The sequence below is a fragment of the Haematobia irritans genome, chromosome 4, assembly GCF_050003625.1.
Source record: "Haematobia irritans isolate KBUSLIRL chromosome 4, ASM5000362v1, whole genome shotgun sequence".
NCBI lineage: Eukaryota > Metazoa > Arthropoda > Insecta > Diptera > Muscidae > Haematobia > Haematobia irritans.
Genome location: NC_134400.1, coordinates 75,585,508 through 75,597,608, shown reverse-complemented (window position 1 = coordinate 75,597,608; position 12,101 = coordinate 75,585,508). Strand labels below are relative to the sequence as shown.

Below are 12,101 nucleotides of genomic sequence, written 5' to 3'. Positions count from 1 at the left end.
ATAAACGGTCGTGATAAGGTGTCCGCAAATATAAATAGAAAATTTAACTAACCGAGATGCAAACCAAATCGGTTTTGCCAAAACCACCTAATGGGCCAATTATAATTTGTCCAAATTTTATTGTCGGTTCAGATTTATATATAACTCCTATAGTCCGCTTTTCCCAAATTTGGCCATAAAACTCTTATTTATAAACCAATCTTACTCAAATTGCGAATTCACATATACGAACCGATCTTATTCACATCTGGGTGCTAATTACTGCGTTCGATATCGAGAACTTTTGCTCGAAATCTAAATTTTTCGGATCACGGGAGTCGATATCGAGTTTTTTTGATCGACAATTTTTTCGACTGGTAAATTGCAATCGTAAAACATTTTCACTTGTTTTTTTACATTGTTTTCGCCATATAGGAATAGTAAATATATTAGTTTTAGTTCGAATTGTTGTTAATTGGTAGTAAATTTATATATAATGAACATAGTACGGGAGGTAGGTAGTCCGGGAGCTCCATGCCCGATTTCTATCCAAGAAAGATCATTAGAAAAGTGTTGGTTATGTAAATAGTGTCGCCCAGGAATTGGACGATTTATACCAACAATTTAAATACCAAAATTATGAGATTTTAAGGGTTATTCGAGAGTCGGATTTGGATATTGTACATGTGCCATATGTAGCAGACAAGTGTTTTTTTTTCGAATTTTCTGATCTGTATTTTGTGTTCAAAGGTAAGCTCATGGACTATGTACCACAAAATTCTTCAATGAACTCCCCCTTTAGCAGCACATTTGCTGTTTCTCATAGTCGCGCAGATACGCAGAGGCAAAGCTTCCTAAGATCTCCCTTCCAAATTTCAGTGGTGACTACATGGAATGGGTGCCCTTTAGGGACATATATTTGTCGCTTGTGCACAACAATTCATCTGTTACGAAGGTCCAGAAGTTCTTTTATTTGAAATCAACTCGTTCAGGAGAAGCTTCCGGCCTGATTCGATCTATATCTGCGACCGAAGCCAACTACGACTCAGCATGGTTAATTTTGGAGGCCAGATATCATAATAAAAGGATGATAGTAGGTACACTAACATCCAGACTTTTCAACATCCCTAGGTGCGATGGCTCCTTTCAGAGCATTAAGACTTTACTTGACATTACTAAGGAATGTTTATCCTTACATTCTAATATGGACATTGACACTGGCAGTTGGGACCCTATTCTTATTCACTTGCTCAGTCAGAAACTAGATTTGCCAACTAGAAGGGAATGGGAACATTCATTGAAATCTTCGACGGATATACCGAGTCTGCAGGAAATGTTTTCTTTCTTAGAAATTACGTTTCGCACATTAGAGTCATTGAGTGATGGTCAGACCAGATTTCCGGACTCAAAGTTTAACTATAGGAACAAAAGGGTCTCAGTTAATTCTACCACCGCTTCTAGAAACAGACAGGCACTGTGCAACTTTTGCCAGAAAAATGATTTCCTTGGTAAATTTTATAAGTTTATGGCTCTCCCCATGGTCTCGAAGAATGAGTTCTTGTCGACCAAAGGCATATGCCGTAATTGTTTGGTAATTGGACATCTTGATATGCATTGCCCCTCCTCTTTCCGATGTAGCACTTGCAGGGAACGACATCATACAATACTTCACAATGAAGTCAGAAATCTTTTGCAGACGTCGAATGTTGAGGTACCCACCAATGCTTCTATTGAAATTTTGGACCGCCAACAATTTTCCACCCATAATACGAATATTTATCCGAACGTCTTTCTATACACTATACGGTTGCAAGTGAATACGGACCATGGTCGATTCCCGCTACGTGCTTTATTGGATCCAGGATCCCAAGGTACCCTAATCTCCGAGTCCGCGGTACAGTTGTTGGGCATAAAGAAGAATAGGTCATACTGTAGAATTTTGGGTGTTGGTGAGGATAACGAGAATATTTCCAGATACTCGATTGATCTAGATTTATGGTCTTGCCCCGTTCTATTGTGCACTGCTTTAGTGTTGAATAATATTTCTTCTTATAGACCCAATTTTGCTCACCGAATATCATTTCCTAATGAATATGTGAATTCGGATAACATAGCCGACCCGTTTTATTTCAAATGTGATTCTGTCGATATTATTCTCGGATCGGATATAATCTCTAGAATAAAAATAGCACAGCAGTCATTCATACATAACGGTGTTTTCTTTCAGAACACTCATTTTGGTTGGGTGTTCTAAGGGTTTCCAACGACAACTCCAACAAATGCTTTACATGTAAATCACGTGAATTTAGATACTGTTTTACGCTCATTTTGGGGCCAGAAGAGGTGTTAGAGGAAAGGAAATTGACCGAAGAGGAACAGTTGTGCGAAGATTTCTTCACGAGAACAATGGGACATTCGTCAGATCGGTTTATTGTTAGCTTGCCGTTTAGGTCCCTTTTGTATGGCAAGGGTCTTCCAGGCCTTCATAATAATGTTTTTGGTGCGCTAAAACGATTGCAGCACTTAGAGAAATCATTTTCTAGGCGATCCTCGTATGCCACAGAATATTTTCGTTTTATGTCCGAATATGAGTAATTGGGTCATATGACAAAAATTGGAACTTACCCGAAGGACGTTCGCAGGGAGTCTTATTTTTTGCCCCACCACGGTGTATTTAAAGAGGACAGCACCACGACTATGTTAATAGTGGCTTTCGACGGCAGCAGTCACTTGAATGATCATAAGTCCCTAAATGAGGAACTTTCTCTGGCCCCCATTACAAAGTGATCTGCCACAGATAATGACGAGATGGAGGCGGCATAGGTACGCCTTTAGTGCAGATATCGAAAAGATGTTCCTGCAAATTGACGTGTGTCATGAACATCGTCCATATCAGCAAATACTATGGCGACCTAGTCCATCTCATGAAATTTGCATTTTTCAGTTGAATACGGTGACATATGGTACCACAAGCGCACCATATCTTGCGATTCGGGTACTGAGACAGTTGGTGGCGGATTTTAGGAATGAATACCCGTTGGAGGCCAATGTGGTGCTTTGTGACTCATACGTTGACGACATACTCTCTGGGGCCGACACTATTGATGAGGCCATTTCGCTTCATAGAGGTTTGTGTTCATTTTTGAAGTTAGGCGGTTTTAACCTTCGAAAATGGATAACGAACTCGAAGGAGCTATTAGTAATGATACCAACGGAGTATAGGGATTCTTCAGTAACGCTAGATTTTGATAAGGACAATATTGTTAAGACTTTGGGCGTTCAATGGAACACTTGTGAAGACTTTTTTTCCTTCAGTGTTAACATTAGGACTGGAGACGTGATTTCCAAGCGATCTATTCTATCCGAATCCGCTCGTTTGTATGACCCTTTAGGATGGTTAACCCCTTCGACATTGCTCGCTAAGAGTCTATTTAAGGAATTATGGGAGCGCGGCGGTAATTGGGATGAAAAACTTCCTACTTTCTTGGAACAAAAGTGGATTGCCTATCGGTCAGGTTTACACGAATTTTCCAAATTGAGAATTCCTAGGAGGATAGGTACGGTTAATTATTCTTTGGTGGAGCTGCACTTCTTTTTCGATGCCTCGAATTTAGCATATGAAACAGTTTCATATGCTAAGGTAACTTCCTCATCTGGTGTGTCAGTAAACTTATTGCAAGCAACGTCAATTGTTTCACCAATAAAAACGGTGTCTATACCACGACTCGAGTTATGTGCTGCCACACTTTCAGCAAAACTAGCACGAAAGGTATTGCCCGCTTTTTTTTTTTTTTTTTTTTTTTTTATTAAGTCTATAGATACAAAATCCTTACAGACTAATATGTACAAACAAAGATAAAGATAACTACTGGTTTAAGTGTAAAATAATATTTCTCTTCAGAACAACTCGTTGCTCAGACAGATTTATAATGGCATAATATTTATTGAACTGAAGGCATAACCTTCGTAACGGATCGTTGTTTGCATAATCTGATCTATAATACGGAATTTTTAGCGGTTCAAAATTTCTGCTACATCTAACAGGTATGTTAAATGACAGTTTGTTGAGAAGAAACTCAGAATCAATTTCACCTTGAATTATATTCATTATGAAAGAAATATTTAACATAGTTCTACGACTTTGCAGTGAGGGTAATTTTATAAGATTTAGGCGAAATTGATACGATGGTAAAGACTGGCGATCCCAACCTCTGTGTCGAAGGCAGAATAGAAGAAATTGCTTCTGGACGGATTCAATCTTATTTGAGTGGATTGTATAATATGGATCCCAAATTATAGAACCGTACTCAAGGTTGCTTCGTACTAATGAAGTGTAAAGTATCTTGGTAATTGAGTAATCTCTAAATTCTTTACTCCAACGTTTCATGAATCCGAGAGTAACAAATGCCTTACTGATGGCCATAGACACATGTTGGCGAAAGTTCAGTCGCTGGTCCATTAGCAATCCAAGATCCTTGAAAGAATCTACTGCTTCCAGCTCGTTAGTCCTAATAGAATAACTCGACTCGAATACAGTTCTTCTCGAAAAGCGCATCAATTTACATTTCGAGATATTTAATTCCATTAAATTTGTCTCACACCAATCGTAAAAGTTATCAAGGTCGAACTGAAGATACCTTCGTTCGTCGGGATTATTATAGGAACGAAATATCTTTACGTCATCCGCAAACATAAGAATATTAGAAAATTTTACAACTGATGGGAGGTCATTGATGAATAGACAAAATAAAACAGGTCCGAGGTGGCTGCCCTGAGGAACACCCGAGGTAACAGTGATAGGTCTAGATGTCGCACTACCGAACTTAACATATTGTGTCCGACCAATTAAATACGAATGAAACCATCTCAATAAAGGATCGCTGAAGCCAATCATATCCAACTTATGTAAAAGGAGAGCATGATTGACTTTGTCGAAAGCTTTACTGAAATCAGTGTATATTGTATCTGTTTGAAAGCGATCCCTAAAAGCATCATTAACCAAACAAGTAAATTCCAAAAGGTTGGTTATGGTCGATCGTTTATTCCTAAAACCATGTTGATTCGCAGATAATAATGAAGAAATCTGATGGGAAATAGAACTTGTTAAGATCTTTTCCATCAACTTCGGAATGGCACAAAGATTCGAAATACCTCGATAGTTGCATGCGTCGTTTCGATTACCCGATTTAAATAAAGGCATTACATATGATTGTTTCCATATATTAGGAAGATTTCCTGACTTTAGTGACTTATTAAACAGTAAAGAAAGAGGATATGAAAGTATATCGGCACATTGTTTCAGAATACAGGACGGAATACCATCAGGGCCAGCATTAAATGTAGATTTCAGAGTTCTAAGATTACTTAAAATGGTGCTCTCATCTATGTAAGAGATATCAATTCTGTTACAGTTCCTAGTCATGTATGGATAGATGTTGTTACCATCATAACACTTATCCGAATATGTTGTAGCAAAGAAATCTGCAAATATATTAGAAATGTCTACATCATTGTCAGCAGTTGAGGACTTATATTTAAGATATGTTGGTAGGCCACTAGATTGGCGTTTTGAATTCACAAATTTGTAGAAAGACTTAGGATCAACTCTCAGTTGATCTTTCATTCTATTTAAATAGTCTTGATGAGCCAATTTATTCGCAATGTTGTATTTCGAACGGGCTATCGAATAGGTCGAAAAATCAAGAGCTGAACCTGATTTTTTGAGTCTTTTGTACATCTTGTTCTTTTGATTCTTCAGCTTCGATAGAACTCTGGTATTCCATGGCGGTCCAGAATTGTCGTTTATAATAATTCGAGGCACTGATTTGGATATGCAATCCTGTAGGATTGAGTAAAAACGGGATGCTAGTTCGGTAATATCATTAGAATCAAGAATATCGTCCCAATTTACGGCGGAAAGCAATGAATTTAGTATAGTATAATTCGTCTTAGCAAAGCAATACTCTCGGTTCGAATTGGTGTACCTAGATCGTGTGAGATTTGGGGCTGCAAGATGCAATATTATAGTAGGGTGATAACGATCTTCAGGTTGCGTTAAAGCATGACAGGATTCCAAACTTATATTAAATGTTCTATTAACAAACACCAGATCAAGTAATCTGCCGTGTGAATTGAAAATATCATTTATTTGAAAAAGGCCAAGATTAAGTAATGAATGAAGAAAATTATTAGAAATACTATTTGAGATTACAGGAATTAAACTCTCAGATTCAGAAGAGTGTAGCCAGGAGACATAAGGGAGATTGAAATCGCCTAAAACTATTAATGTATCAGATGACGATAATAAAGATTGAGATGCTGATGAAATAGCCGAAACGTGTTGAGAATAAATTTCGTCGTTCGATGAAGGTGGAATATAAGAACAAGAAATCAATAATGACATATTTTTCAAGAGAACTTTGACAATAACTATCTCAATACCAGTTATATCTTGAATTTGAATCTGTTCAGAAGGAATTTCAGCGGACACTGCTACCAATACTCCCCCACCTGATTTCTTCTCATTAATTTCGCGATCGCGTCTATATATTCTGTATTTCGAACATAAAATTTCCATATCATAAACATTTGGTTGAAGCCATGTTTCAGTAAATGCAATTATATGAAAATCGAAACCAAAACTGTCTGAATAAAGAGTTGACATTTTAGTGTTTAAACCTCTAACATTTTGATATACTAAAGAAATCTTGTTATCGAAAGCAGCAATTAGTTTTTTGGAACATTGTTTGAATTTTTTGGTAAATAGACAATATCAGTTTGTGCTGGTTCTTTATATATGTATTCCTTAATTAGAGCATTGGGTGGCCAAAATTCTGGATTGACCACTCTATCAAAAATGTCCTCAGGAACAATGATCTTAAACGATGCCTTGTTTCTTCTTTCACGATATTTGAATTTAAAAATGCTCAGTTCGATTTCAGTTTGTAACTTCGATTTAATATAATAGGCAATATCCTCGATAGTTGTTTCCGCAGCAAATTTAGCTGCAAACACAGTTTTCTTGGAAGACACCACTTGTAATGGTTTTGGTGGTATATTTGACAAAGGAGAAGTTAAAGGGGTGTGAAACCTATTGGATATAGATGGTGTCATAGTAATTAAAGACGAATTAGGAACAGTTAAGTTTGAACTTTGGGAATTTGCTGGATTACTCGTTGATGGATTTGATGTTTGAGGTGGTGGAATTGGCATAGCTAAATTTGTGGCCAATTCTGCGTTGAATACGTGCTGGATTGGTGTTATGTTAATGTTTGAATTGGTATTAAGATTAGATGTAGTTTCCGTATCTGTAGGATTTGATGGTTTTTTACGTTTTCGTAATGAATCTATGGGAGACTGCAGAAATTTTTCTAAACATGATGCATTCTCAAAAACTGTTTTATATTTTGCATATTTCTCAGTTAATGCAATGAGATCTTTATTAATTAGGTCGAATTCTGCACGGGTATTTTTAAAGAAGGCATAAAATTCCACGTCGTATATTTTGCAATTTTTACAGCACCATCGTAAGCCTTTATCTTCACGCAGATTGTCGGCAGTACGAGCCGCCAACTCAGCACATTTTGCATGGTATGATGAATGACACAACCAACAGGTAACAAATGGTTCTTCAATTTTCTTTACTGTACAATTCGCTTTTTCACAACTCATATTGGGATGTTATTATATTTAATAAGTGTATAGGTAAACGGTGTACGGTATCAGTATTCTGAATGGCTTGTGAATGGATAGACGATTATTGATAATTATGTTAAATGTTGTTACAGTTATTTAAAGTATAACTTTAGGCTGATTATTAAATTGTGAATGTGGTGACTTTGCGTGGTGAGTATTTAAACTCAACATATATTTATTTGTCAAACGTATCAGCTGTTGTTTGTTATTACCATTAATAAACATAAATCGGTTAACATACAAATATTAAGATTCCAGGAAATTTTCCAACGATGCAAAGTTGCAAAGATATAATAATAATTATTTTAAATGCGAAAACTTGCCACTATTTCAACGATGGCCTGCACACGATGAATATCACGGCTTCCTCTTCGGAAATCTGTAGCCAGGAAAACACAGCAGACTGTATAGAATGGTTCAAGTAAGTCTTTTTGTAGTTTTTGTTTGGAGCGAATAGAAACGCGTGTGATCAGCTTAACAGTCGATAGTATCTCTCTTTCTCTGGTATTCAAATTTCTGACGTTTTTTTCTGGAGTGACAGCTTTACCGTTCTTAGTTGTTTAAGAAAGCCTCCCTCGCGGTGACGGTTTATGTTGCTAACAGGGTTGCAGAAATACAGCGTTTGAGCACTCCCGCACAGTGGAGATATATCCCATCATCGCTGAATCCTGCTGATTGCGCCTCCAGGGGCCTTTTACCTCACCAACTAATAGAAAGTGATTTTTGGTGGCAAGGACCATCTTTCTTAAAGGAACCAGCGCAGTTTTGGCCGGACAATATTTCTAATCTTCATACTACAGAAGAAGAAAGGAAGACTTTGTCCTCTCAATCTACAAGTAAGATATATCCTAATTTTCTCACAAAGTTTTCTAGGTTCTCGACTCTAATTAGAGTGTTATCATTTTGCTTACTATTTTGCAATAATGCACACAATCTCCTGAAAAAGGAGACTGGTATATTGACTGCATCTATTTTAAGAAGGACTACTCAGTTAATTGCAAAGGTGTCACAGGAAGTTGATTTTTCTGATGATATTCGATATTTGATTCGAAGTGATGAGGCAAGGTAAAAACCCCTTATGAAATTAAAGCCTTTTATTGACGATTTCGGCCTGGTTCGTGAAACATCCTATACTTTTGGCGAAGTCCAACCCTCTATCAAAACTCATAATTTTAGACGCTTATGAAAAGACATTGCATGGAGGCCTTAATTTAACCATGTCTTATGTGAACAGGAGATACTGAATATTATCTGGCAATCAGTTAGCGAAATCTGTCATTCACAAGTGTGTTCGCTGCTTTAGGTATTCTGCGAAGACATCTGGTCAGGTAATGGGTAATCTACCAGCCGTCCGTTTGCATGCCACACGTCCGTTTAAACATTTTGGAGTCGACTATGCTGGACCCATTTCTATTAAGAATTCCTCTTTAAGGTCGGCTGTGATTTCAAAAGGTTATATATGTGTGTTCATTTGTATGGTTACAAAGGCCTTACATTTAGAACCAGTATCGAATCTGACGTCGGAAGCTTTTCTAGCCGCTTTTCGGCGCTTCGTTTCACGAAGACGTTGCTGCACCGACATTTATTCCGATTGTGGAACGAATTTTGTAGGCGCTTCGAAGGAGCTGAAAGTTCTTTTTAATAGGAGCAACAGATCATTACCACAGGACATTCAACAGGCATTGGCTATATCTGGCACTGAGTGGCACTTCATTCCACCTGCTTCCCCTAACTTCGGAGGTCTTTGGGAAGCAGGTGTAAAATCTGTGAAGTACCATTTGAAGAGGACCATGCATGATCGGGTTTTTAGTTTTGAGGAACTCTGTACTGCTCTTTGCCAGATTGAGAGTTGCCTGAACTCACGACCTCTATGCCCATTATCTTCAGACCCGCCCGACCTTGAGGCACTCCTGGGCACTTTCTCATAGGAGAACCTACTACCACAATACCGGAGGAAACGTTATTAGACCGCAATATCAACCATCTGTCGCGCTGGAAAGCAATTGAAAATTTGAAGCAACATTTTTGGAAAAGATGGTACTTAGAATACCTTAATCGCTTACAATCCAGACCAAAATGGCTTTCCGAAAAGCAAAACGCCCAAATCGGAGATTTGGTTCTTATTGCTGATGAAAGATGTGGCCCGGCGCAATGGTTGCTTGGACGAATCCAGGATATACACCCAGGAAATGATGGACGTGTACGAGTAGTATCGGTTTTAACTAAAGGTAAGGTTTTAAAAAGGCCCATTACTAAAATATGCTTTTTACCTTCAGATGCACTACCGGTCAATGAGAACAAATCACCTGTACAATACCAAATGAATGATGGAGCCTCTTCTTCTACCGCTGTGAGTCGGAGCACAACGCAGTCGATTGACTAAATCAAAAACACTCCCAACGATATGCCACATTCATACGGATTACTTGAAGAACAGTGGTTCTTGGAGGGGATTATGTTGGTGTAATATATTTAACAGCCAACCCTTATTATATTTACTTATAACCTTTCGTCTTAAAATTCATCATCATCTGTACCATGATATCAATTTAAAAACTTTCAATAGTATCTCATTCATTCATTCATTGTCTATTATTATAATTATTCCATAATATATACTTCATAGTTTAGCATAAATTCCCTATCTGAAATTCTGAATGTGCCCACTGTATAATCTTAACTTTATTTTTTCATTCATATGCCCTTTATTTTACTGTATTAAGTTATCGATTTCATTCATTATTCCTATTCATTCATCAAAGCGATCACAGCACTATCTACACCAACTTATAAACATAAATATCATCCAGTTATTACCAGAGAGAGCTTAGAGAGATATTTTGATCTCATTTCTCATATCGTTGCTAGAAGTAGTTATGTGCTCACGTATCTATGTCGAAATGTTACATATTCTTGGCACAAACGATAAAGATCATTCTCTTTGATGTTATTTCATGATTCATTCATATTATACCTTTTTATAAATATGTAGCAGTATGTATATTTAACAAATTGTCTTGATCTCTGAATGAAATTTTGGCGACTTCAACAGAAAAATTGATTTTATTCATTCTATTCTTTTTCAACCACGGAGCGATATCGATATCGAATGCCGTAATTAGCACCCAGATGTGAATAAGATCGGTTCGTATATCTGAATTCGCAATTTGAGTAAGATTGGTTTATAAATAAGAGTTTTATGGCCAAATTTGGGAAAAGCGGACTATAGGAGTTATATATAAATCTGAACCGACAATAAAATTTGGACAAATTATAATTGGCCCATTAGGTGGTTTTGGCAAAACCGATTTGGTTTGCATCTCGGTTAGTTAAATTTTCTATTTATATTTGCGGACACCTTATCACGACCGTTTATTCTATATATAGAATCCATGTGATTATTTTTTTTATATTGTTATAAATATACTAACAAATAGTATAAGTTTAGACATACAATCATTCAGACCCTCAATATTCAGGAATTAAACAAAATATATTAAACGGAAAATTTTCGGTTAATTTGAAGAAAGGAAGAACTAAAGTATGGGAGATTTTTGGCCAGGTTAAGGACGATAATGGCGTTGTTGTAGAAGGAATAGTCGCTAGTCGATTATGTCTAAATGTGTACAGGTGCAATCCAAAACCACTTCGAATTTGGCAAATTATAAATGCTATGTTACATCTCAGGAATCCGCAAGTACTGAAACAAAGCAATTTAAAGAAGTTTTATTGAAGCATTTAGAAAAAGTCGTAGATACAAATATCAAATGTTTTATAAAATAGCTTAATTTTTATTTCCCCCAACCAGCAAACTTCTCCAGTTTGATATATCTGAGAAACTATTAATAGGTGTAAACGAGCGCTAGAGAGCTTAGAATTTAATTGGGAAGAAGAACCGCCAGTGTCATCGCCATTAACTACTTCAGATGAAGCTTTCCTTGATTTTGTTGACCAAAGTTCTAGTTTTAGAAGTAATATAGATATGGAATATCATCATACGAAAATAATAATACAAAATGGATCCTGAATTCGATGCAGTGAAATGGTGGGATGTGCATAAACTGAATACCATCTATATATAAGTTAAGCTGTAAAATTTTGGAGACACCAGCGACAAGTGCCTCTTCAGAGAGAGTTTTTCCCAAGCCCGTTGTCTAATAAATATATATATATATATATATATATATATATATATATATATATATATATATATATATATATATATATATATATATATATATATATATATATATATATATATATATATATATATATATATATATATATATATATATATATATATATATATATATATATATATATATATATATATATATATATATACATATATATATATATATATATATATATATATATATATATATATATATATATATATATATATATATAACACATTCACCATATCA

General features: G+C 36.1%; 4 protein-coding genes across 4 annotated transcripts; 2 read left to right on the top strand and 2 right to left on the bottom strand.

The window, feature by feature from the left end:
- Positions 1-2,779: 2,779 nt before the first annotated feature.
- Positions 2,780-3,838, top strand: LOC142235597 (uncharacterized). The gene is made up of 2 exons (XM_075306859.1): positions 2,780-3,748; positions 3,815-3,838. Exons 1-2 carry the CDS (start codon positions 2,780-2,782, stop codon positions 3,836-3,838), a joined length of 993 nt encoding a protein of 330 aa, XP_075162974.1.
- Positions 3,839-3,903: 65 nt separating this feature from the next.
- LOC142235596 (uncharacterized) lies at positions 3,904-6,643 on the bottom strand. Its single transcript, XM_075306858.1, has 2 exons — positions 4,072-6,643; positions 3,904-3,974 (listed from the first exon to the last, which is right to left on the bottom strand). Exons 1-2 carry the CDS (start codon positions 6,641-6,643, stop codon positions 3,904-3,906), a joined length of 2,643 nt encoding a protein of 880 aa, XP_075162973.1.
- Positions 6,644-6,705: 62 nt separating this feature from the next.
- Positions 6,706-7,650, bottom strand: LOC142235595 (uncharacterized). The gene is made up of 2 exons (XM_075306857.1): positions 7,497-7,650; positions 6,706-7,325 (listed from the first exon to the last, which is right to left on the bottom strand). The coding sequence occupies exons 1-2, from the start codon at positions 7,648-7,650 to the stop codon at positions 6,706-6,708; spliced, it is 774 nt and encodes a 257-aa protein (XP_075162972.1).
- Positions 7,651-7,854: 204 nt separating this feature from the next.
- On the top strand, positions 7,855-10,731 carry LOC142234342 (uncharacterized). The gene is made up of 2 exons (XM_075305454.1): positions 7,855-8,095; positions 9,745-10,731. The coding sequence occupies exons 1-2, from the start codon at positions 7,947-7,949 to the stop codon at positions 10,055-10,057; spliced, it is 462 nt and encodes a 153-aa protein (XP_075161569.1). The 5' UTR covers positions 7,855-7,946; the 3' UTR covers positions 10,058-10,731.
- Positions 10,732-12,101: the final 1,370 nt, after the last annotated feature.